Source organism: Sus scrofa, chromosome 2 (genome assembly GCF_054392235.1).
Source record: "Sus scrofa isolate SSC_HxYL_T2T_F1_AM1 chromosome 2, Sscrofa_HxYL_maternal_Yorkshire_Landrace_v2.0, whole genome shotgun sequence".
NCBI classification, from domain to species: Eukaryota; Metazoa; Chordata; class Mammalia; order Artiodactyla; family Suidae; genus Sus; species Sus scrofa.
The window spans coordinates 67676468-67703215 of record NC_139384.1 but is presented as its reverse complement, the minus strand read 5'-3'; the positions used below and the strand labels follow the sequence as shown (position 1 = coordinate 67703215).

Genomic DNA, 26748 nt, shown 5'->3' with positions numbered 1-26748 from the left:
CACTGGCCTATGCCTGAGCCACAGCAACCTCATGGCTCCTAGTCGGATTCGTTAACCACTGAGCCACGGCGCGAACTCCTGCGGTATGTAAGATTAATCTACAGAAGTCAATGACGTTCTTATATACCAGCAATGAAGAAGTGGAATTTGAAATTAAAAACACAAATACCATTTACACTAGCATTCCCCAAAATGAAATTGTTAGGTATAAGCCTAAAAATATATACAAAATCTATACGAGGAAAACTAAAAAACCTCTGATGAACAAATTCAAGAATGAAATAAATGAAGAGATATTCCATGTTCACAGAAAGGATGATCCAACTCTGTCAAGATATCAGTTATTCCCAACATGATTTCTAGATTCAACACAATTCTAATCAAAATCAGTTATTCTGGGACTGGAGCTCAACTTCTCTCCTAAAAACAACAAAATTAAATTCACAACTAAAGACTGAGCACTCTTCACCCAAATGGACTGGAAACCTTAAAAAAGATATCCTATTCCAGAAGAAAAAGAGGAGGACACATCAAGAGGTAGGAGGGGCAATTTCACCATATAAACAACCACATACTTCCTGGGTGGGAAGCTCCACAGACTGGAAACTAACTGGTTCACAGAGACTCAGCTACAGGAGTGAGAGTTCTGAGCCCCACATCAAACTCTCATGTGTGGGGATCTGGCATGGGGAGAAAGAGCCCCTGGGGCATCTGGCATTGAAGACCAGTGGGGCTTGTGCGCAGGAGCTCCACGGGACTGGGGGAAACGGAGACCCCACTCTTAAAAGGCACACACAGACTTTCACGTGCACTGGGTCCCAGGGCAAAGCAAAGTCTCCATGGGAATCTGAGTCAAACCTCACTACAGTATTTGGAGGACATCCTGGGAAAACAGGGGTGAACATGGCTTGTTGTGAGGCAAGGACATTGAAAGCAAAGCTCCCAGGAATATTCAGCAGCCATACCTTCCTCTGGAGGTGGCCATTTTGGGAAAATCTGGCCCTACCCCTCACTCTGCTGCTGAGAAGCCCAAGGGCAAACAACAATCCAGGTGGGATCACAGCCCCACCCCTCAGTAAACAGGCTACCTAAAGACCCCTCAGGCACACAGCTGCCTCTAATCCCATCCAGAGACTAAACCCCACCCAACAGAGGGATTAGAATCAGCTCCACCTACCAGGGGGTAAGCATCAGCCCCTCCCATTAGGAAGCCTACAGCAAGCCCCCCATACCAACTTCAGCCACAGGGGGGCAGACATCAGAAGTGAGAGGCTACAATTCTACTCTCTGTAAAAAGGTCACCACACCAAAAACCTATAAAAATGAAAAGACAGAGAACTATAACTCAGATGAGGGAGAAAGGAAAAATCCCATAATATCAGCTAAGCAAAGAGGAGATTTCCAGCCTCCAGGAAAAAGACTTTAGACTGTTGATGCAAGACATTAGAAATAAACTGGAGGCAAAGATGGAAAACATACAGGAAACACTGAGCAAAGAGATACAAAATATAAAACTTAAACAAGAGATGTAAAATACAATAACTGAAAAAAGTCACCAGAAGCAGCTAACAGCAGAATACAGGAGGCAGAAGAACGAATAAGTGAGGTGGAGGACAGATTAGCGGAAATAACGGATGTGGAATAGAAAAGAGAAAAAAGACTGAAATGAAATGAAGAGAGTCTCAGAGAACTCTGGGACAACATTAAACGCACCAACATGCATATTACAGGGGTGCCAGAAGGAGAAGAGAGAGAGAAGGAGACAGAAGAAATATTTCAAGAGATAATAGCCGAAAACTTCCCTAATATGGGGATGGAATCACTCAAATCCAGGAAGCACAACGAGTACTATATAAAATAAACCCAAGGAGGAACACCCAGAGACACATATTAATCAAACTGACAAAAATTAAAGACAGAGAAAATCATGAAAGCAGCTAGGGAAAAGAAACAAATAACATACAAGGGAATCCCAATAAGGTTATCGGCAGATTTTTCAGCAGAAAATCTGCAGGCCAGAAGGGAGTGGCATGATATACTTAACATGATGAAAGGAAAAAATCTCCAACCAAGATTACTCTACCCAGCAAGGCTCTCATTCAGATATGAAGGAGAAATCAAAACCTTCACAGATAAGCAAAAGCTGAGAGAATTCAGCAACACTAAACCAGCCTTACAACAAACACTAAAGGAACTTCTATAGGCAGAAAAGAACAAGAGAAGAAGGAAAGAAAAAAGAACGGCAAAAGCAAATCCAAAGCAATTAATAAGACGGCAATAAGAATATACATATCAATAATTACCTTAAATGTTAATGAACTAAACGCCCCAATCAAAAGACATAGACTGACTGAATGGATACAAAAACAAGATCCATATATATACGTTATCTTCAAGAGACCGACTTCACTTCTAGGGACACACACAGATTGAAAGTGAGAGAATGGAAGAAAATATTTCACGCAAACAGGGATCAAAAGAAAGCTGGAGTAGCAATACTCTTATCAGACAAAATAGACTTTAAAATGAAGAATATTTCAAGAGACAAGGAAGGACATTACATAATGATCAAAGGATCAATCCAAGAAGAAGATATAACAATTTTAAATATCTACGCACCCAACATAGGTTCACCACAATATATAAGGCAACTGCTAACAACCATAAAGGACAAATCGACAACAACACAATCATAGTGGGGGACTTTGACACCCCACTTACAGCAATGGACAGATCAACCAGACAGAAAATCAATAAGGAAACACAGGCCCTGAATGATGCATTAAACCAGATGGACTTAATAGGTATTTATAGGACATTCCATCCAAAAGCAACAGAATACACATTCTTCTCAAGTACACATGGAACATTCTCTAAGATGGATCATATCCTGGGCTACAAATCCAACCTTGGTAACTTTAAGAAAACTGAAATCATATCAAGCATCTTTTCTGATCACAATGCTATACGACTGGAAATCAACAATAAGAAAAATAATGCAAAAAACACAAACACGTGGAGACTAAACAACATGCTACTGAACAACCAATGGATCACTGTAGAAATCAAAGAGGAAATTAAAAAGTACCAGGCAGCAAATGACAACAAAGATACGACACTCCAAAACCTATGGGATGCAGCAAAAGCCGTTCTAAGAGGAAAGTTTATAGCAATACAAGCCCACCTCAGGAAACAAGAAAAAGCTCAAAGAAACAAGCTAACTTTACATCTAAAGCAGCTCGAGAGAGAAGAAAAGACAAGACCTAAAGTTAGTAGAAGGAAAGAAATCATAAAGATCAGAGCAGAAATCAATGAAATAGAAACAAAGAAAACCATAGGAAAGATCAATGAAATGAAAAGCTGGTTCTTTGAAAAGATCAACAAAATTGATAAACCCCCTAGCCAGACTTAGCAAGTAAAAAAGAGAGAGGACTCAAATCAATAAAATTAGAAATGAAAAAGAAGTAACAATGGACATCACTGAAATACAAAGTATCATAAGAGACTACTATATGCAACTATATGCCAATAAAATGGAAAACCCAGAAGAAATGGACAAATTCTTAGAAAAGTACAATCTTCCTAGACTAAACCAAGATGAAATAGAAAAGATGAATGGACCAATCACAAGAACTGAAATTGCAACTGTGATTAAAAAACTTCCAACAAACAAAAGTCCAGGACCAGATGGCTAACTCTATTAAACATTTAGAGAAGAGCTAACACCTCTCCTTCTGAAACTATTTCAAAAAATTGCAGAGGAAGGGATACTCCCAAACTCATTCTATGAGGCCACCATCACCTTGATACTAAAACCAGACAAAGATACCACAAAAAAGAAAACCACAGGCCAATTTCACTGATGAACATCGATGCAAAAATCCTCAACAAAATACTAGCAAACCGAATCCAACAATACATTAAAAGGATTGTACATCATGATCAAGTGGGATTGATCCCAGGGATGCAAGGGTTCTTCAATATCCGTAAATCCATCAGTGTGATACCCACATTAACAAATGGAAGAATAAAAACCATATGATCCTCTCAACAGAGGCAGAAAAAGCCTTTGACAAAATCCAACACCCGTTTCTGATAAAAACCCTTCAGAAAGTGGGCATAGCCGGAACCTACCTCAACATAAAAAAGGCCATATATGACAAACCCCACAGCAAACATCATTCTCAGCGGTGAAAAGCTGAAAGAATTTCCGCTGAGATCAGGAACAAGACAAGGATGTCTGCTCTCGCCAGTACTCTTCAACATAGTTCTGGAAGTCCTAGCCACAGCAATCAGAGAAGTAAAAGAAATAAAAGGAATCCAAATTGGCAAGGAAGAAGTAAAACTATCACTATTTGCAGATGACATGGTACTATACCTAAAGACTCTACCAGAAAACTGTTAGAGCTCATCCACGAATTTGGCAAAGTCACAGGATACAATATTAATACACAGAAATTGACGGCATTTCTATACCATAACAATGAAAGAGGAGAAAAAGAAATTAGGGAAGCAATCCTGTTTATCATCGCATCCAAAAGAATAAAATACCTAGGAGTAAACCTACCTAAAGAGACAAAAGACCTGTACTCTGAAAACTATAAGACACTGATGAAGGAAATCAAAGATGACACAAATAGATGGAAAGATATACCATGCTCGTGGACTGGAAGAGTTAATATTATCAAAATGACTATACTACCTAAGGCAATCTACACATTCAATGAAATCCCTATCAAATTACCAAGGACATTTTTCACAGAACTCAAACAAAATATTCTAAAGTTTCTTTGGAAACACAATGGACCCAGAATAGCCAAAGACACCAGGCTCCCAGGCTTCAGACTATACTACAAAGCAACAATCATCAAAACCGTATGGTACTGGCACAAAGACAGAAATATAGATCAGTGGACCAGGATATAAAGTCCAGAATTTAGCCCACGCACCTACAGCCAACTAATCTATGACAAAGGAGGCAAGGATATACAATGGAAAAAGGACAGCTTGTTCAATAAGTGGTGCTGGGAAAACTGGACAGCCACATGGAAAAGAATGAAATTAGAACCCTCCCTAACACCATACACAAAAACAAACTCCAAATGGATGAAAGACCTAGGTATAAGACCAGACACTATAAAACTCTTAGAGGAAAACATAGGCCAAACATTCTCTGACATAAACCACAGCAACATCTTCTCAGATCCACCTCTTAGAGTATTGACAATAAAAACAAAAATAAACAAATGGGACCTAATCAATCTTCAAAGTTTCTGCACAGCAAAGGAAACTCTAAAAAAAAAGAAAAGACAACCCACAGAATGGGAGAAAATCTTTGCAAGTGAATCAACTGACAAGGGACTGATCTCCAAAATTTATAAACAACTTCTGCAGCTCCATACCAAAAAAACAAACTAGCCTATCAGAAAATGGGCAGAAGATCTAAACAGACAATTCTCAAAAGACGACATACAGATGGCCAAGAAACACATGAAAAGATGTTCCTCATCACTCATTATTAGAGAAATGCAAATCAAAACCACTATGAGGTACCACCTTACACAAGCCAGAATGGCCATCATCAAAATGTCTACAAACAATAAGTTTGGAGAGGGTGTGGAGAAAAAGGAACCCTAGTACACTGTTGATGGGATTGTAAATTGGTGCAACCACTGTGGAAAGCAGTATGGAGATTCCTCAGAAAACTAAACATAGAACTACCATTTGATCCAGCAATCCCACTCCTGGGCATCTATCCAGAGAAAACCATAACTTGCAAAGACACATGTACCCCAATGTTCATTGCAGCACTATTTACAATAGCCAAGACATGGAAATAAACTAAATGTCCATCAACAGAGGAGTGGATCAAGAAGCTGTGGTACATATACACAACAGAATATTACTCAGCCATTAAAAAGAACGAAATACCGGCATTCTTAGCAACATGGATGGACCTAGAAACTATCATGCTAAGTGAAGTCAGCCATACAATGAGACACCAACATCAAATGCTTTCACTGACATGTGGAATCTGAAAAAAAGGCAGACGGAACTTCTTTGCAGAACAGATGCTGACTCACAGACATTGAAAAACTTATGGTTTCTAGAGGAGACAGTTTGGGGGGTAGGGGATGTGTCTGGCTTGTGGGATGGAAATCCTGTAAAATCAGATTGTTATGATCATTATACAACTACAGATGTGATAAATTCATTTGAGTAATAAAAAAAAATGAAGTAAAAAAAATATCAGGAGTTCCCGTCGTGGCACAGTGGTTAACAAATCCGACTAGGAACAATGAGGTTGTGGGTTTGATCCCTGGCCTTGCTCAGTGGGTTAAGGATCCGGCGTTGCCATGAGCTGTGGTGTAGGTTGCAGACGCGGCTCAGATCCTGTGTTGCTGTGGCTCTGGCATAGGCTGGCAGCTACAGCTCCGATTCGACCCCTAGCCTGCAACCTCCATATGCCATGGAAACGGCCCAAGAAATGGCAAAAAGACAGAAAAAAAAAAAAAAAATCAGTTATTCTGAAGTTACTGACAAACTGATTCTAAAGTTTATACAGGAGTTCCTGTCGTGGTGCAGTGGTTAACAAATCCGACTAGGAGCCATGAGGTTGTGGGTTCGGTCCCTGCCCTTGCTCAGTGGGTTAAGGATCCAGTGTTGCTGTGAGCTGTGGTGTAGGTTGCAGACGCGGCTCGGATCCCGCGTTGCTGTGGCTCTGGCGTAGGCTGGTGGCTACAGCTCTGATTCGACCCCTAGCCTGGGAACCTCCATATGCTGCATGAGCGGCCCAAAGAAATAGCAAAAAGACAAAAAAATAAATAAATAAATAAAGTTTATACAGAGTCAAGAGACCCACAACAGCCAACACAATATTGAAGAAGAACAAAGTTGGAGGACAGACACTACCTAACTTCTGGACTTACTATAAAGGTACAGTAATCAAGGAGTTCTCATAATGGCTCAGCGGAAACAAATCTGACTGGTATCCATGAGGATGCAGGTTCAATCCCTGGCCTTACTTAGTGGGTTAGAGATCTGGTGTTGCCATGAGCTGTGGTGTAGGTCGCAGATGTGGCTTGGATATGGCGTTGCTTTGGCTGTGGCGCAGGCCAGTGGCTACAGCTCCGATTCAAACCCTAGCCTGGGAAACCTCCAAATGCTGCAGGGTACAGTAATCAAGGCAGTGGGGTACTGGTGAGCAAAGGGACAAACAGGTCAACAGAATGGAATAAGGATCCCAGAAACAAATCCACATACATATGGTCAACTTATTCTTGCCAAAGGAGCAAAAGCAATACACTGTTGCAAAGATAGCCTTTTCAACAAATTCATGCTGGAACTGGACGTCCACATATAACAATGACAAAAAGAATCTAGACATAGACCTCATAACTTTCACAAAAATTAACTAAAAACACATCACTAACCTAAATGTAAAAGATAAAACTATAAAACATGGGAAAATACCTACATGACCTTGAGTACAGCAGTGACTTTTTATTTTTTTCGTTTTTAGTGTTCGTCTTTTAAGGGCCACAGCCGCAGTATCTCTAAGTTCCCAGGCTATGGGTCAAACTGGAGCTGCAGCTGCCACCCTATGCCACAACCACAGTAAAGTGCGATCTGAGCTGTGTCTGCGACCAACACTGCAGCCCACAGCAACGCTGGATCCTTAACCCACTGAGCAAGTCCAGGGATCAAACCTGCATCTTCATGGATACTAGTCGGATTCATTAACCATTCAGCCACGATGGGAACTCTAGTAATGACTTTTTAGATACAACAACAAAGGCATGATCCATGAAAGCAAATGATAAGCTGGACTTCATTAAAATTAAAAACTTCTGCTCTACAAACGACACTGTCAAAAGAATGAGAAGACAAGTCAGAGGCTAGGAGAAATATTTGCAAAAAACACATCTGATAAAGTCTGTTACCCAAAATATACAAAGAACTCTTAATATCCAACAATAACAAAACAAGCCCCTTGTGGCTCAGTGGATTAAGGACCCAACGTTGTCTCTGTGAGGATGCAGGTTTGATCTTTTGGCCTCCCTCAGCAGGTCAAGGATCCAGCACTGCTATAAGCTGTGGCATAGGTCGCATATGTGGTTCAGATCCCGTGTTTCTGTAGCTGTGGCAGAGACCCCAACTGCAGCTCCAATTTGACCCCTGGCTGGGAAACTTCCACATGCTACAGGTGTGTCTGTAAAAAGAAAAAAACCAGTTAAAAAATGGGCGAATTGGAAGTCCCTGGTGACTCAGTGGGTTAAGGATCTGGCATTGTCACTGCTGCAACAAGGATTTGATCCCTGGCCTGGGAACTTCCAAATGCCAAGGGTGTAGCAAAAAATAAATAAATAGAAAAGGGAGGGTGCAATGACCTTAACACACACCACACCAAAGATTTACAGATGGCAAATAAAGATTATGAAAAGATGCTCCACATAATGTCATCAAGAAAATATGTATTAAAATAATGAGGAGCTTCTGTCGTGGCTCAGTGGTTAACGAACCCATTTAGTAACCATGAGGACTTGGGTTCGATCCTTGGTCCCACTCAGTGGGTTAAGGATCCAGCATTGCCGTGAGCTGTGGTATAGTTCGCAGACGCAGCTTGGATCCCGAGTGGCTGTGGCTGTGGCTGTGGCCAGCAGCTACAGCTCCAGTTCAACCCCTAGCCTGGGAACCTCCATAGGTCGCTGGTGTGGCCCTAAAAAGACAAAAAAAAAAAAAAAAAAAAAAAAGTAAAGCAATGACTATCACTACACATCTATTAGAATGGCCAAAATCCAAAACACTGACAAATCAAATGTTGATATGGACATGGAGCTACTAAAACTCATTCATTGCTAGGGAGAATGAAAATGGTACAAGCCTCTTTGGAAGACAGTTTGGCAGTTTCTTACACTTCTGTGGGTGTGGCCCTAAAAAAGCAAAAAAAAGCAAAAAAAAAAAAAAAGTTGAAAATTTATGTCCACACAAAAACCCTGCACAGAGATGTTTACAGCTGCTTTGTTCATAACTGCAAAAATCTGGAAGCAATCAAGATGTCCTGCAAAAGGTGAATGGACAAATAAACTGTGGTGCTAAAAAGAAATGAGCTCTCAAGCCAAAAAAGTCTCAGAGCAACCTTAGATACACATTACTAAGTGAAAGAAGCCCATTCAAGAAGGCAACATACTATGATTCCAATTATATGACATTCTGGAAAAGGTAAGACTACAGAGTCAGTAAAAAGATCAGTAGTTGCCAGAGGTTAGGGAGGAAGAACGGATGAATAGACAGAACACAAAGAATTTTAAGGGCAGTGAGAACATTCTGTGTATCATATGATACATGTCACTGTACATTTGCCCAAACCCATAGAATACACATCAAGGGAGTTCTTGTTGTGGCTCAGTGGATTAAGGACCCAACATTGTCACTGTGAGGATGAGGGTTCAATCCCTGGCCTGGCTCATCAGGTTAAGGATCCAGAGTTGCTGTAGCTGTGGCATAGGCTGCAGCTGCAGCTTCGACTTGACCTCTGCCCTGGGAACTTCCACATGCCACAGGTGCAGCCAGTAAAAAGGAAAAAAGAAAGAAAGAAAGAAAAAGAATACATAAGAATGAACTCTAATGTAAATGACACACTTCAGTTGATCATGATGTGTCAACATAGGTTCATCAATTATAACAATATACTACTCTGGTGGGGGACATTGATAATGGGGGAGACTGTGCGTGTGTGTGGGTTTAAGAAGGTACACGGGAAGCTTCCATACCTTCCCTTCAATTCTGCTGTGAACCTAAAACTGCTCTAAAATAAAACATCTTAAAAAAATTAAGACAAAAACAAAAAGTTGTTCAAAGAGGGAAGAACTTCAGATAGCTGGATTTAAAAAAAAAAAGATTTGTGTTGGGAATTCCCATAGTGGCGCAGTGGTTAACGAATCCAACTAGGAACCATAAGGTTGCGGGTTTGGTCCCTGCCCTTGCTCAGTGGGTTAACGATCCGGCGTTGCCGTGGCTCTGGCGTAGGCTGGTGTCTACAGCTCCGACTGGACCCCTAGCCTGGGAACCTCCATATGCCACGGGAGCGGCCCAAGAAATAGCAAAAAAGACAAAAAAAAAAAAAAAAAAAAAAGATTTGTGGCAGTTAGAACCTGGATTTAAAGTGATTTGGTTCCTTCAAGAAAAGCAGACTGGGGGACTGGCTCACTGGGGCAGCCAGGAAGCTCCTGATGGGGTGGGTCTCCTCTAGGCTCACAAGCCTCTTCCTGGCTTCACCTGCCAGTTCACACAGAGGCAGCACCTAAGAACCCCTCAAGGGTATAGCTGTCTATGGGGTGGGGGTGGGGGGGGTAACAGCAAACTGGGGGCCCCAGGCACTGGTGCACGAGATTCAACAACAAAGACCCCTCTACTTGGAGTGACCTCACTCCCAGGGTTAACCAAAGTTAACCCTGTCCTTCCTACCATACTTTTTTTTCAGTGCAGATTTATTCGAACGAAGCTGTGATTCTATTTTCTGTTTCCTGATTATTATTATTTATTATTATTATTTTTTTTTTTTTCTGGCAGAACCTGCAGCATATGAAAGTTCCCAGGCCAGATACTGAATCCAAGCCACAGCTGTGACCTACACCACAGCTGCGGCATTGCTGGATCATTAATCCACTGTGTCAGGCTGGGGATCAAACCTGCACTGCCACAAAGACAACGCCAGACTCTTAACCCACCGCACCACAACGGGAACTCCTGTATCCTGATTTTTAAAAAATTTCTTAACACATGAGGCTTTCCTGTCCGAATGCAATGTAGCATGGTGGTGTATGCACTCCACTGACTGGCCTTTTTGCCTTGTTTACCTCACCTATAAGAGGCCAGCATGCCAGGTTGTTGTAAAGAACAATGTGGTTTACCCAGGTGATGTGTCAAAGCCACATGCGGTGTGGAGGCTGCTACCACCTTTGCCAAGCTGATGGCCATAATTCCACTGGGGAGATGTATTTGTAGTTTAGTCCACTGGGGCTGGCGGTCAATGTATTACTAATTTTGCATGACTACGACCGTGTTACATATATACATACACATATAAACATCACTTCTGGGAATGGCATTTTAGAGGTGGGATGACTGGTCAAAGGAACGAGTATTTCCAGCTTTTTTTACAAAATGAGCACAACTATTATGATTATTTCCCAAAACACAGAGCTGCTGGGAAATCAGGAGAGCAAGGAAGGGCCAAGAGTGGCAGGAACATGAGGTGGCTGTTAGATTTGGGAATGAGAGGGGCTGCCTTGTACCTGACCCCACATGGAGATGAAACAGTCTGCTTGGTGTGAAGCCACATGCTTTTCCCAGGCCCAGATACCTGATCATCCCTCGTGTACTTTTCCCCCAATGCATGGAGTGTGGTTCAGCTCTAGGGTAGAAATGAGCTCCCCCAGACCACAATGGTCACCTTCAGCTACTTCTCTGCCAGATACCCTCAGGTTCTGTCCTTACCACTGGCGTTACCCTCTTGCCTCCAACAAAGTCACACCCAACAAGGTGGATGCCTGCAAGCAATGCTCCCACAAGGGGCAATGGCTACAGGGAAGGCCTGAGATCCTTGTGTTGAAACATCTCTTTTTTTTTTCTTTTCTTTTTCGTCTTTTTGCCATTTCTTGGGCTGCTCCTGCGGCATATGGCTAGGGGTCGAATCTGAGCTATAGCCGCTGGCCTACGCCACAGCCACAGCAACTCGGGATCTGAGCCGTGTCTGCAACCTACACCACAGCTCACGGCAACGACAGATCCTTAACCCACTGAGCAAGGCCAGGGATCGAACCCACCTCATGGTTCCTAGTTGGATTCGTTAACCACTGAGCCACGACGGGAACTCCTGTTGAAACATCTCTATACTTGGGAGAAAGGCATGGATACAGCTGCTGAGCCCTGGACCCTTATGACAGGAGAGAGCCACCTGGGATCCAAGCTTTGCAGAAAATTCCATTACCTCACCCACTTTGCCTGAAATAGATTTTTAATAAGCCCTTCTCAAGATAAGTGACAGTATAGTAAATTTCCTGTTTAAATTAAACTTATACTCCACGGCCCCCACGAAAGCTTACGGCTGCCCAGGTACCAGACACAGGGACACCTGAAGCCCTCAACAGCCCTCCCCCAGACCTAGTCCCATCTGATGGTTCCCCTCTGCCCCCATGTGCCTCAATCTGGTATGTGTGACCACCTTCACAACTGTGGCTAAATGACCCTGGAAGCACAGTTTGTTTGCTTGCTTGCTTTTTAGGGCCACACCAGTGGTATATGGAAGTTCTCTGGCTAGGGGTCAAATCAGAGCTACAACTGCCAACCTACACCATTCTCAGCAACATGGGATGCAAACCGAACCTGCAACCTACACCACAGCTCACAGCAATGCTGGATTCCTGACCCACTAAGCGAGGCCAGGGATCAAACCACATCCTCATGGATACTAGTCAGATTTGTATCTGCTGTGCCACAATGGGAACTCCTGGCAGCACAGTCGACCCTGTCATTCCCTGTACAGACCCTCCAAAGGCTCTCACTGAATACCTGAGCCCTCTGGGACCTAGTCCTGCCCAGCTCCACAGCCCATGTGCAACCATGCCAATGCTCACCCTGCACCCCTGCCATGATGACACAGCGCCCGCCATCTCTGCTGCTTCACTCCTGGGTGGCAGTTCCTCCAGACGCCCTTCACTTTGTTGTGTGTCTAGCTCATGCTCGCTCACATGTAGTAGATGCAACTGGCCGCCTGCCCAGTATCCACTCCTGCTTCCTTCTTCCCAAGTCCCTGATGGTGTCTAGAGTTGCCGCATCAACCAGCCCAGACGGCTCCAGCATTTTTTGTTCTAAGTGCCATGACGTCTCCTTAGGGACTTGTGTTACCGGTGGCTGAAAGTGTCTTCACAAGTGTATCACCCTCACAACGGATCTAGCGTCTACCTCACAAAACCTCTGTTGGTCCCTGCCCTGCAGCAGTGACTGCCCTACCCACACACCAGCTTTCCCCAACAAAGAGCAGCAATGAAGAGCATTCATTGCTGAACCCACCCAATGAATGTGGGAGCAAGTGACCACAGACTCAGCCTAAGGGAGTGGTTGTGACTTCATGGCTGGGAACAGCAGGGAGTCCAAGATGCTTGTCCCACTCCCTCTGTGGAACCTGCACACAGGCTGGTGATTCCCCCTCCTGAGGTACCCGCTTGAGGCATGACATTCAGCCTTTCCTGCCATTTCTTTTGTCATAAAGATGAGACCCTAAAAGTACACAGAGTGAACAACTCTGTGAGTTCCCACTCAAAAGCCTATCTCCCTCTGTCACAAAGGAAGCAAGCCAAGTGCTAGAGACCTTCTCCATGAGGCACCTGGAAAACACGAGGCCTCAAAAGTGCCCACACACCTGCTTCAGAGACAATTCTGGGCCTCAGTGTGCACTTGAGGAATGCCTATTGGGTGGCAGTGCTAAACTCTGTGGTGAGAAACTCCTGGACCCGAGTCCTGGCCATGCCAACTTCTTGCCATGGGATTCGAGCAAGCCTCAACACCACAACTGAGCCTGTTCTCTCAGTTGGGGGAGCTGTGACTAGGGTGAGAGGTTACCTCCCCAGTGGGTCCCCCTCCTTACCTGAATGCCTGGTTCTCGCGGTTGTTCTGGAGGGCAATGGTTTCTACCTCAGGACCCCCATCCGCTATGAACCTGGCCAACTTTTCTGCGAGGTTCTTGACCTCTTCATCCTCTGGGGGTGAAACTTTAAGCAGGCTGTCAGTACTGAGCTCAACTCACCACACCCAACAGCCTAATTTCTGCTAAGAACCCCACGGGCAACAAGAGGGGTTTATTTTAGAAACAATACAAAGAAAAACAGGCAAATGGGAATCAGATTACTGCACTGGAACCAAGCACCAGAGTTAATATAATAACATATCTTGAGCTTCCACCCACCCATCCCATGCCCTGCCCCCTTCCCACCCCATAGACCTGGGGGTTTTGGACACACACTGGGACATGGCAATAGAATGTGAGTGGAGGTCTGGAGGAGAGATGGGAACCCCCACCTTAACCTTTCTGCTGGGAGCTGCTTCCCCGACCCCCGAACCATGTTATATGGGGGGATGGGCCTGGCCCACCTCTGGGGAAGGTCAGGGCAAGGGGCTGCAGGTGACAGACTATGTGGCCCATATTCGGCCTAAACATCAATCCCCCTTGCTGCCCCCCTGGCTGGGATTTTACTTCATCACAGCTGGAGACCAGCCACCATCTCACCCTCCCGACACTCACCCTACCAAGATCTCAGCAGCTGACCATTTCTGTCTCCCGGCCCTCCCTCCACAAGCATCAGGCACTGCATTTGTCCCTAGGTGTCCTCAGTGCCCAGCATGAGGTAGATGCTGATCAGCACTTGTGAAAATGACCATGAACCAAGAAGCAAGTATTACTTTTTTGTGCTTTCTTTACATGCACAGGGCAGAGCTCCTGGATATGGCCTTGACTTTACTCTGACCCTTAGATTTCCCCACTGCTTAGAACACTGGCAGGGAGGGCAGTGCTGGCCCCAGCATACCTGGGGGCGGGGAAGTGGGGATATAGACCTGCACTGTCGATGCCACCCCATGCTCCAGGAAAGGAAACAAATTCCACAAGGGGCATGGTTTGTCCACACACCTCCCTAGAACCTCCCCTTCACCCACCTACCTTTCTGAGAGGCTGTCTGCAACTTCTGTGCTTCCTTTCTTATCTCAGCCACCTTCTTTCTGTAGTAGAGGAATTCCCTGCTATTCTTATCATGCAAAAACCTGGAGAAGAATTTTGCAAAACAGAGAGTAGGAGATGAGCTACAAGGATGGGTGGACCCATGCAGCTTCTGAAGGCGTGTAAAAGCAAGCTGGTGAGCAGAGATGCCTCGATGGGGCCCCAAAGTAAGTCTCCACATCACACTGGAGCCCTCTGCAACCTCTGGTATGAATTAGAAAGCACTCGAACAGTATCTAGCCCGCGCAAGTAAGCACCCAGCCCCGGCCAGCCTCAGTTGCCACTAGGGCTTTACAAGAACATCTGCAAGTACTAACGTGTGGCAAGAACATTTAAGTAGCAGTGGCCTTCCCCTCCCAGAAATACTTACGAAAACGCCGGGTTATCCTTGTAGTTCTCCATAGCTACTTTTTCTAACTCGGGGCCTCCTTCTGCCACAAAGCGGGCCAATTTCTCTATCACTTTCCGAGTCTCGGCTCCCTCTGGGGGTGAAACTTTAAGGAGGCTGTCAGTACTGGGGTTCAACTCACACACCCCACAGTCAACAGGCACACTCTCTCTACGGACCACAAGGACAGAGGGGTGGGGGGAGAAGAGGGTGAAATGCAGGAGGTTGTCGGGCGTCCTGGGTCCATGCACAAAGCACCATGATGAGGGGTGAGTCGGTCTAGACAGTCTTTGCGAGACATGCTGGGGGGAGAAAAATGTGTGAGCCTCCCAAAGGCCAAGACAGTCCCCAGGCTGAGAGGGAGACGTCGGAAAACAGTCAGCCTCCCCTTCCTTTTTTGGAATGCTCAATTCTTTCATTTACCAATGTTCAATATAATAAATCAGTCCCCTTTCATCCTTTAAAGGTGACAAATTCTTTTTAAAAATATCATTACAAACTCTGATTTAAAGACATCGGTTGGTTTCAATCCAATGCAATTAATGTCATCAGAGAAGCTCCATCATCCCCTCTGTGGCTGGTGGAGCCTCTTCAAGCTGGCTCCTGAGGCCTTTGGGTATGACCCCAAGAGTCTCTGATGGCCTCCTTGCTATCTGCTGGGACAGGGCACTTCAGGATCACCTCAAACTCTTCCTGCCCAGACCTAGAGCCGGCCATTTCTCCAAGAAGTCCTGGTTTCCGTGAGTAAGCAAGTGTATTTCCAGATCTACATCTGGGTGCTAGAGACACTCACTGCAATGGGCTTAATCATTACCTTGGAGCATTTTCAGCGAACAGAGCTAAAATACATATTTTTGTTTTGTATTAGCCTCCACTTTGAGCCACATGAAACTTCCTTTTATATTTATTGCTAGCATGTTTCTGAGGCTGTCAGCCACTATATAGCTTTCATCCCTCAAATGAGAGCTCCCTATTTTTTTGTGTTTGTCTTTTTTTAGGGCCACACCCACGGTATATGGAAGTTCCCAGGCTAGGGGTTGAATCAGAGCTGCAGCTGCTGGCCTACACCACAGCCACAGCAACGCTGGATCCTTAACCCACTGAGCAGGGCCAGGGATCTAACCTGTGTACTCATGGATACTAGTTGGGTCCGTTACCACTGAGCCACAATGGGAACTTTCCCAAGAGAAATTTCATGATGTCAGTCAGCGCTTAGGAACATCTGCTCCTCTTGGCAATAGGGTTAGACACTGAGCTTGTGGCCAGCCTTATTCCCCTTGTTGCTATACTGCCAGGAAGCTCAGATTGGGAGGAAGAGGGGAATAGTACAATGTGTGGCCTAAGGAAAACCTACAGGAAGTCCTCGGGTCATTCTGTGCCCTCCTTTCCCCTTAGCCTCAATTCTCCTCCCACGTGCTTAGCAAAAACCCTGACTTGGTCACTCTACAAGCACAGGTGCTTTCCTTATCAACAGCAGGCCATAATAAGCTTCAAGGACCCTTGCCACCCACTGCCCCTCGTAAAGTAGCAGTTCCCAGCAGAGTAATGCTGGAGCCCCCGGGCACCTTTGTGAGGAAACACCCCACTCAGTGGCTCCATTCTGACTAACACTACAAGGTCTGAGGTTAGTCACTGATCTGTTTGGATGCATGGCCTGAAGCCAGCATCCTCATCCAGAGCAAGAGGTTTAGAGGCTATCTGTCCTCACTGTCGGGGAAACATGACTGTGCCAGCCATCCTGGAGCAGAGGTGGCCCGGGCCCACGACTCCATATATCTCAAGGTATATATGGAGGTCTCGTTCTGAATAGGGACACAGCTGGATGTAGTAGGAGTACCACCCCCTATCCTCCTCTAGTATGGGGCCACCTGAGTGAACTGGCTCACAAAAGGCCAATGACTGTCTCTCTCTGGGCAGGACAACACAACCTGCAGGCTCATACTTCTGACCCAAACTAGTGGGGACAGATAACCTGCATAGAGGAGCTCCTCCTCCAGGACTGAACGCTCCCCTGAGAATGTCCCCCTGTGGAGACCACTCCCCACGTGAATGAACAATGGGTCCCACCGCTCCCAAGATGAAGCCCACACCCTGCAGCCCCTCCACGTTCCCCACGCTCCGCTCCCCACCCCTTCTCCACCCCCCCGACCCTAAAGGGCCTCCCCCTGACCCCTGGCTCAGCCTGGATGCCTGGCAGCACTCCCTGACCACAGCCCCCAGCAACCCACAGCCCTAGCTGCACCTTTCCCTACTGACCAGGTATCCTGTCTGTGGAGCTGGAGAAGCAGCTGTGGAAGGAGGGAGACAGCCCCTGCACCTTACCTTTTATCTCCAGCCACTGCTCATAGTCTTCCTCCTCATCCTCATCAGGAGACTGGAAGACGCTTGGGCGGCTGGCCACAGGCAGCTGCTTGGCATGCACGTAGTTCTTCACCTGGCCTGGCAGGCTGCTGATGAGGGGTGGCCTCTTCCCAGGGCGGGGGAGCACACGAGGTGGGGCAATGGGCGCGCTGGGGGGCGGATCTTGGGATGCAAGGAAGGATATCCACACTCAAGGTCTGTGGCATGGGTTTCCCCATCTTCACGCCTAACCTGCATGCCCTGAGACCCTGAAGCCTGGGTCCTCAGCTTCTAGCACAGCACTGGCAGGTGGTGGGTGCTTAGAAGCACTCAGAGAGGACGCCACCCCCATCTTTCTTTTCTTTTCTTTTTTCCTTTTGTCTTGCTATGCCATCCCATTTTACAGAGGAGGAAGCTTGAGGATCAGAGAGGAACGACCTGTCATGGTCACCCAGCCCACGGAGGTCAGCAACTTTGCTCCTGACACCTGCATCCACAGCCTAGAATGCAGCAGCTCTTCCAGTTAAGACCTGAATCCCCACGTACAGGTTACAATCACTCCCTCTGGTTGTCAGTGACGGGCTGGAGCCAGCCTATTTGGGATTTTTCAAACACAACTCACAACCTGAGACCCTGCAGTAAAGAGCCACAAAGCCCCTCCTTCCTCTCTGTGGGCAAATTTGGCCCTTAGGCTTTCTTAACTGTTACCTAGGGAACCTGACAAAGATTGAAGATCAACTATTTCACTAGTAACTTTCCTATAGTAAATGTGAGACTGGTAAATTGCACAACTTGTGCAGGCTTCTCACAAGTGGTGATTCTCACATCTGGCATATCCCATGGGACTCCTGTGGGCCAGGCAGCCCCACATACAGAAGAGGGCCCTGTTCCTTGCACCTAGCACCACTCTACCTTAGGCCATAGTCCCACATCCCTGGGGCGTGCTTAGCCCTGGCCCCTGAACCCCTGGATCAAAACCTGGCTTGTCTCCACTCCTTTGGGGTAAGCACCCAGAGGGCAAGGTATGCACTCTCCCCCTGGGCATTGAGGGTGCTCAATGAATGGCAGATGAGAGGAACAAGTCTGAGGCGAGACCTGGCGTTTCTGAGGTGCTGAGGGACCCTTGGGAGAGAGCAAAGGGAGCTCTAGGAGGAGATGACATGGGACAGGGTGACCTCACTCACCAGTGCTGGTCTGTGCCTTTTGCAACTTCAGAAACTGCTGCAAGAAGCTGCCGTCGTTGGCAAACTTGTTGGAGACATTAGAGTTGTGTGCGTTTGCAATTCTAGACCCAAGACAGAGAACAGAGAGGGTAAACCTTGACAGGAGAGGAGGGAAGCACACCTTACCAGTCTCAGCCCCCCCGCCATGTTCTCATCTAATGGGACCTAAAACAGGCCCCCAAAGATGTCAGGGAACTACTGAGTTCACCGAGCAGCCTTCAGAACTGTAAGATGGAACAATCTCACTCTAGTCAAAGCAATACTACCTGTATTGATGTTGTCTTACCTGCCTGTTGACGCTCCACGTCCAGAGGGCCTCCCCCAACAAGAAGGCTCAAAAGCACCTGCTCTCCTGCACAGCACTTGCCGTGCCTATTGTTAACTAATCATCCAGGCTCTCACTGGCTTCCACGACTGTCCTCCCAGCTAGACTTTCAAGTTCTCAAAGGCAGGACCTGTGTCTATACCTGTGTGTGACCACACTTCTGGGCCTGGTCAGCCAGCACTTCTGTGGGTATCACATGTGCACAGGGAAAACACCCAAAGCAAACTCTTGGTGGGAGAACTACACAGGAACTTCATGTTTTTATTACTTTCTCTCTCTTGTCTTTTTGCTAACATGCTTTACTTTCAAAAAAGAAAAAAAATTTTTTTGCGCACTCCATGGTACACAGAGTTCCTGGACCAGGGATCAGATCTGAGTTGTAGTTGCAACCTAAACTGCAGCTGCAGCAACGCTGGATCCTTAACCCACTGTGCTGGGCCAGGGATCGAACCTGAATCCCAGAGCTCCCAAGATGCCACTGATCCTGCTGTGCCACAGGAGGAACTCCAGAAAAATTTATGTTTAACAAACCACAAAAGCAAACCCAGGAGCCTAAATGTTTACTTCAAATTCATTTTGCCTTATCATAAAAGTGATAAAGGCTTGTTATGAGCAAATGGGAATATGGAAAAAACAGAAATGTAGAAAGCAAGGAGGAATTTCTGCTGCGGGGCAGTGGGTTAAGAAACTAATCAGCTTAGGTCACTGAGGAGGCACGGTTTCATTTCCCAGACCAGCACAGTAGGTTAAAGAATCCAGCATTGCCACAGCTGCAGTGTAGGTCAAAGCTGCAGCTTGGATTCAGTCCCTGCCCCAGGAACTTCCACATGCTGGAGTAGAGGCCACTAAAATTTTTTTAAAAAGGCAAGGAGAAAACTAAAAATAAGTCTCCCCTCACAAGAGCCACTATTAACACTTTGGTATAGTTCTTCACTCTGCTCCTTAGATTTGAAGTAGAAGGAAAGAAATAAGGCTGTGATCACACCACATATTCTACCTCTTCCTTTTTTTTTTTTTTTTTACTGTAACATACTCTTTTGTTCCAACCTCAGAAACTCCCCCTCTGTGATGCTTTCAAAGCCATTTGCATCATACAGACACCCCCAACAATTTGTAAAAGCTCAGGAAGCCCACAGATCTGAACTTTTCCCTTTTTTATTTTTGTCTTTTTGCCTTTCCTAGGGCCGCACCCGCAGCATATGGAGGTTCCCAGGCTAGGGGTCGAATCAGAGCTGTAGCCCCTGGCCTACACCACAGCCACAGCAACGTGGGATCCGAGCTGAGTCTGCAACCTACACTACAGCTCACAGCAAAGCCAGATCCTTAACCCACTGAGCAAGGTCAGGGATCGAACCCAAAACCTCATGGTTCCTAGGTGGATTCATTAGCCACTGCGCCATGACGGGAACGCCTGAACTTTTTCCTTTAAAACTAGGTTTTATCCTCCTAGAAATCTGTTCTAATGAAGTCAAAGTAAAGAAAAACCTAAGTAGTGAACAGGGGGCACTGGTTAAATAAATTATAGGACATCCATAAGGCAAATGAATGTCTGCCTAGTTTTATAAATAAACGTAACCAAACACAATGTTAAACGAAAAACAAAAAGGTAGGATGTAAAACAGTATCTACAGTATGGTTCCACTTATGTCAAAATATATTCGACTGAAAAATTTTTACAGAAACCCATCAAAATTACACCAGCACTTGTCTCTGAATTGCAGGGTTACAAGTGATTTTAGTTTTTCCTCATTTTCTTTTCTATTTCCCAGATTTTCTAGCACATGTATGAATGGTCTTTAAAGTTGGGGATAAAAAAATGCAGTAAAAGTTATTTTATATGAAAGAGAAGGTTCTGCTGATAACTAGCTTAGGCATTAAACAAGCAGGGCCTTCTGGTGACCCTGGCCCTGTCTCATGCTGCGTGTACCTCCCTCAGAAGGGAAAGAAAGAAGGCAGAGACAATGAAAAACAAGAAAATACTTGGGGGCAGCAGCATCTCAAGCACTTGAAAACTACCCAGTACAAATGGAAGTGGGGTAATACACAGTTATTAAATGATGGCATTTGATGAACAGATAAACAAAACATGGTCTATCCATATAATGGAAAATTATTCAGCCACAAAAAAAAAAAAAAAAAAAAGAATGAAGTCCTGAAACATGCTACAAAGTGATGACTCTTGAAAACATCATGTCCAGTGAAAAAAGTCAGACAGAAAAGGCTGCATATTACATGAAATATCTAGAACAGGTAAACCTACACAGACAGAAAGTTGATTAGTCATTGTTAGGAGTTGGGAGAGGGGCAGGATGGGGAGTGACTGCTAATGGGTATGGGGTTTCTTTTTGGAGTAACAAAATGTTTTGGAATTAGTGGTAATAGTTGAACGATGCTGTTAATATACTGAAAATCACTAAGTTGTATAGTCAATTCTATGGTATATAACTTGTATCTTAATGAGAATAAATAAAACTTCTATAATGGTTCTAAAGCATTGTAATGTGGGAGCAGGGGGAACTTTTCCTTTACGTAATAGGGGAGGGAAAGCGGCACATGAGATTGATCCCAATTTACTGAAACAAAGCAATGATGTGGGAAAAGAATATAACAAAATGGTTCTCTTTAGGCAACCTGAGTGCTTCTTATTTCTGCAGCAAGAAGTTCTAAGGTGTTCAAAGCTTTTACAACAGGGAAAACAACCTTATTTCCAAAGCTACGTGTACCATGCACCTAATGTTCCCTTCTGGCTGCCGGGTCCTGGTACTGGGATCCAGCAGCCTCCAGGGGGCCCTCTTGGAAGCAATCCTACAGGCCTTTCCCATCTTGGTGCAAGTCCTTCCATAACTCCAAGGGCAAGAACCCACAAGCCCACCCACCGATCATTCAAAGTGCAGTAAGGTGCCAGGGCCTGGTTCCAACGAGAATAAGGTCAAAGTCCTGACCTCAAGGAGGCCACAGACCCTTAGAAAAGGTGAGAGCTGGAACAAAGCTTTAGAGGATTAAAATGCTTCATACTTTAGACTGCAGAACAAGGGGGTTGCCTTGTTCTGAACAAAGCTTTAGAGGATTAAAATGCTTCATACTTTAGACTGCAGAACAAGGGGGTTGCCTCTCTATCAATCTCCAGCCTGAAATTCTTCGATCTTGTCACCCTGCTCAAAATTGGTAACCTCAGAGCTTCTCAGGATGGTCAGAAGGAAACGCTGCCTGAGCTACCCTCTGCCTGGCTCAGAAACAGCCCCTTTGGCATAGTAGCTCAAGCCACCTGACATACAAGGGCTCTCCTCCCTTTCTGCCCTCTTCAGCCCTTTTCCTGCTTCTTCAAAGGGAAGCTCTTCCTGGTGCTGCTTGTGCCTCCAGAAGGCAGAGCCTCTTTGCATCCCTACAGCAACCACTACATCTGGAAACATACTGCCTCACTTTATTTTTTTTTGTCTGTTTTTTTTTTTTTTTTTTTTTTGTCTTTTTGTCTTTTTCTAGGGCTGCACTCATGGCATATGGAGATTCCCAAGCTAGAGGTCTAATCAGAGCTGTAGCCACCGCCTACACCAGAGCCACAGCAACACCAGATCCAAGCCTCGTCTGCGACCTACGCCATAGCTCACGGCAACGCTGGATCCTTAACTCACTGAGTAAGGCCAGGGATCAAACCTGCACCCTCATGGTTCCTAGTCAGATTCATTAACCACAGAGCCACAACAGGAACTCCCCATACTGCCTCATGTTACCCACCAGCAGCTTTAGGGGTATAACTAGGACTCCCCCTGGCTAGTTGACTGTGACCCCCGTAAAGGTGGAAATGGGATCTGGCTTTTTGTTCCCTGCTAGACATTTGGCCCCCGGCCCAAAACCAGTCAGGAGTAAATAACCACTGAGTGAAAGAGTTGGTAGCCATCACCTGGGCTCCCACACACTGCTCGCTTTTCTTCTGCCACACCAAGCCTCGTCAAAGTGTGCAACTGTGTCCCTCCTTGCATTATCTGTGGCTGGATGCAGGGACATCTCAACTTTTCTCTCAAGCAAAACCCTCTGCTGGTGATCCTCTAAGACCCTAATCCAGCCTCAGGGGGAGACTTACTCGCCAGGATTCGGGGGCTGAGGGCTGGCCACCTGATTCTGCTTGGCTTTCTGCTCCATTTTGGCTTCAATTTCCCGTTTCTTCTGAGCAATGAGCTCCTCCTGGTGAAGGATGTTCATGTTCATTTTCCCAGACTTGGCAGGGGCAACCCCAAACCACCGGTTAGCCTTTCCTAGGGAGGGGAAAGAAGTACATCAGAAATCACCTTTGCTTCACAAGCATGCCCAGCAGCTGCTACAGGAGCAGCCCCAATACTTGTACCTACAGCAACTGACATTCACGTGTCTGTTTTTTTCATGTATTTTTTTTTTAATTTTTAAAATTCTTTTTGGCTGCACTTGCAGCATGTGAAAATTCCCAGGCCAGGGATCGAACCTGTGCACAGCCATAACCAGAGCCACAGCAGTCATAATGCTGGATCCTTAACCAGGTGAGCCATGAAACAACTCCCTGATCCTTCATTTATTTAGCAAACATTTACTGAGCTATGTACCAGGTACTGTTCCTGGTGCTAAACACAACAGATGGGGCCTCTGTCCGTGTGGGATTCATCTCTGGCTTAGAAAACAAAAGACTTTTGACATAAAAAGTAGCTCCAAAATCCTGATAAAAGCTCTCTGCTGAAAACCAAAAAGGTGAGAAAGAATAATAGAGGAGCACCTATATAGGTGCTGGGACAGGCAGGAAAAAAAAAAAAAAAAAAAAACAAAAGTTAGAAGAGGCAACATTTAAGCCAAAACCAAAAAGATAAAAAGCCAGCTTCCTGAAAAGCCACAAGTACAGTGATCTGGGCATATTAAAAAGAGATGCAGTTCTCTTGTGGCATATGGAGTTAAGGATCCAGTACTGTCACTGCAGCGGCTTGGGTTCCATCCCTGGCCAGGAACTTCCTTACGCAGCAGATGCAAAACCCCAAGCTGGAAGAAGCCTGGTGCATTCAAGGACCAGCAAGGGTCCAATGTGGCCTAAATCGATGATTCTAGGGGTGGGGGTAGTGGGGGGTGGGGGTAGGGGTGGAGATAGGAAGTCTGGGTTTTACTGAAAGGGCTTTAGGAAGTGACCAGCGAGTATTAAGCTGACAAGATCCAATGGCTACTTTTATTTTTTAGACATTCTGCCTACGCAATGGACATAGACTCATAGGCAGGAAGGACACCAAAGAAGAGGCTTACTTACTCCAAGCAAAAGACAATGGTGTTGGGGGTTCCCATTGTGGCTCAGTGGCAACAAACCCAACTAGTATCCATGAGGACTTGGGTTCGATCCCTGGCCTCACTCAGTAGGTTAAAGATCCTGCATTGTTGTGGTGTAGGCTAGGAGTTACAGCTCTGATTTGACCCTTAGCCTGGGAACTTCCATATGCAGTAGGTACAGCTCTAAAAAAAGACCCCATCCCCCAAAAAAAGACAATGCTGTTTTCAGAAGAGTGGTAGCTGTGCAGATGAAGACGACATCACAAAGGTTCCCCATGGGACTCAAAATAAAAATAAAATCCAAATTCTGAAAGCAGATTTTCAAGGCCCTATCAGAGATGGCTCCCCTCCCCACTTCCACTTCATTCCTAACACTTTTTTTTTTTTTTTTTTTTTTAGGGCTGCACCTGCAGTGCATGGAAGTTCCTGGGCTAAGGGTCAAATCCGAGCTGCAGCTGTTGACCCACACCACAGCCACAGCCACATGGGATCCTAGCTGCATCTGTGACCTACAGTGCAGCAGCACTGGAGCCCACGGAGCAAGGGCGGGGATCTAACCTGCATTCTCAGGGAGACAACATCAGATTCTTAACCCACTGAGCCACAACAGGAACTCCCCCTGACACTCATTAAATAGCAAGCCCTGGAAGCCTTGGCACTTGCTGTCTCCCTCTACCCTGCAGGTCCTCCTACAACTGGCATCTTCTTATTTTAATTATCTTCTACTCAGAAAGGTTTCCTTGACTACCCATATCAGCAGCCTCCACCTCCACTGCCTCACATCATCATAATTCAGTCTCTGTAAATATTTCTTCTTTGGTGCATTGTCCGACGCCCCAAGAGAAAGTAACCTTCAGGAAGGCAAGGCCCTGTTTTGGTTACCATTGCATCCTCTCTACCTAGTACAGTGCCTAGTACAATGAATATCTGCTGAATGCACCTCAGTCTAGGTGGGTAGACAAGGAAAGACAAGGCTTGTGGTAAACTGGGGGCTCGAAAGATGCACGAAAGTGTTCAGGCAGCTTCTTCAGAAAGTGGGATACAGGCCAGGCGGGAGCTGCTAAGAGAGAGGAGCAGGACAATCCAAGGTTGCCGCTGGCTCGGGGAGCTGAGCTTGCAGCAGCCCTGAGGGTGGTTATATCGGAAAAGCGGCACAGGGCAGATCCCGGTGACGGCTTTTAAGGAAAGCCGGCGTTCTCAGCAAATCAGCGGGGGTGGGGGTGGGGGTAGGTAGCAACTAGGTCTTGGATCTCGGCAGACGGGGGTGGTGCAGAAGCCGCCGCTTCCGGCTGTCTACATGCTGAGGCTAAAGGCCAGTGAGTTTAGCAGGCCGGAGAGGAGGGCGAAGCTAAGACGCGTAGCCGGAGGATTCAGGCGAACGCCTGAGGGGAGGCGGGGGCTGTTACCTGCAACATCCCGGTTGTCCATCTTGAGACTCATCCAATCCCACAATGCTCGGGCGCCACCGGAGGGGGGCCAGTTATAGTGCGCATTGCCTGATGGGAGATGTAGTCCATATCGGCAAGCCATGCCCTGCCATTCCTTGGACACCTGAGGGTTTTCCCGCCAGGAATGCAAACTTCAGTCCATAGACACACTCCGGTCTCAGTCCTGAGGAACAGAAGGTGTCGCCTTTTCTCAGACTTTCTCGGAGCCACGGCCACTCCAAATACAAACTACATGTTCCAGGTTGCTTTGTACAGCGGCTCTCGCGAGAGACGCGAGGAGCGCCCGGCCCCGCCCCACGCGCCTGCTTCCGCCTCCCTGTGGCGGCGGCTTGTTGTTGTGGAGCCAAAATGGCGGCTCAGGCGGCTGCGGCGGCCCAGGCGGCGGCAGCCCAGGCAGCGCAGGCCGAAGCGGCCGAGTCGTGGTACCTGGCTCTTCTGGGCTTCGCCGAGCACTTCCGCACTTCCAGTCCGCCTAAGATCCGCCTGTGTGTTCACTGCCTGCAGGCCGTGTTCCCCTTCAAGCCGCCGCAGCGCATCGAGGCCCGGACGCACCTGCAGCTCGGCTCTGTGCTCTACCACCACACCAAGAACAGCGAGCAGGCGCGCAGCCACCTAGAGAAGGCGGTGAGCGCGGGCCGGGCCGCGAGGGAGGAGGCGCGGGGCTCCTTTCCGTGCTTGGGCTGACGGGTCGCGACCCTGGCGTGCGGGGACGCCTGGGTCACTTCTCGGGGGCCTGAGGCGTGACTTCCGCACAAGCAGCAAGACCCCGAAGACGTCAGCCTCTCAGGGGACCCGAGGGCCTCGTCCCGTACCTTACTTAAAGTGTCTGGTGACAGGCAGAGGCCTAGGACCCTGCTCCGAGTACTCCGACAGCTGTCTCTTTTAGAAGCAACAGGGTCCCCAAATTCTTAAGGTTTTCAAGATAGCACCTATGGGGATGCCTCCAGGCCGGCCCTTCTGAGGTGACTCAGGTCCAGGTG

At 46.5% G+C, this 26748-nt stretch overlaps 2 protein-coding genes across 8 annotated transcripts in view; one reads left to right on the top strand and one right to left on the bottom strand.

The window, feature by feature from the left end:
- Positions 1-25773, bottom strand: part of SUGP1 (SURP and G-patch domain containing 1) — a 40150-nt gene extending 14377 nt beyond the window's left edge. For 2 of the 3 annotated variants that reach the window (XR_014837373.1, XM_021083429.2), the window contains exons 1-7: positions 25727-25773; positions 23128-23299; positions 18686-18786; positions 17484-17684; positions 15144-15267; positions 14717-14817; positions 13649-13772 (exon numbers count right to left, since the gene is read on the bottom strand). Coding sequence is in view for 1 of the 3 variants with exons in the window: in XM_021083429.2 (XP_020939088.2) it covers positions 13649-13772; positions 14717-14817; positions 15144-15267; positions 17484-17684; positions 18686-18786; positions 23128-23299; positions 25727-25760 (857 nt within the window). In the remaining 2 variants the exon portion in view is untranslated. Of the gene's footprint in view, positions 1-12638; positions 13773-14716; positions 14818-15143; positions 15268-17483; positions 17685-18685; positions 18787-23127; positions 23300-25726 lie in introns of all 3 variants that reach the window. The other variant, XM_085012196.1, reaches the window with a different exon arrangement.
- A 334-nt stretch (positions 25774-26107) lies between these two features.
- The window catches only part of MAU2 (MAU2 sister chromatid cohesion factor), a 37586-nt gene continuing 36945 nt past the window's right edge, over positions 26108-26748 (top strand). For all 5 annotated transcript variants that reach the window (XR_014837377.1, XM_021083431.2, XM_021083430.2 and 2 more), the window contains exon 1: positions 26108-26392. Coding sequence is in view for 2 of the 5 variants with exons in the window: in XM_021083431.2 (XP_020939090.1) it covers positions 26117-26392 (276 nt within the window). In the remaining 3 variants the exon portion in view is untranslated. The remainder of the gene's footprint in view (positions 26393-26748) is intronic.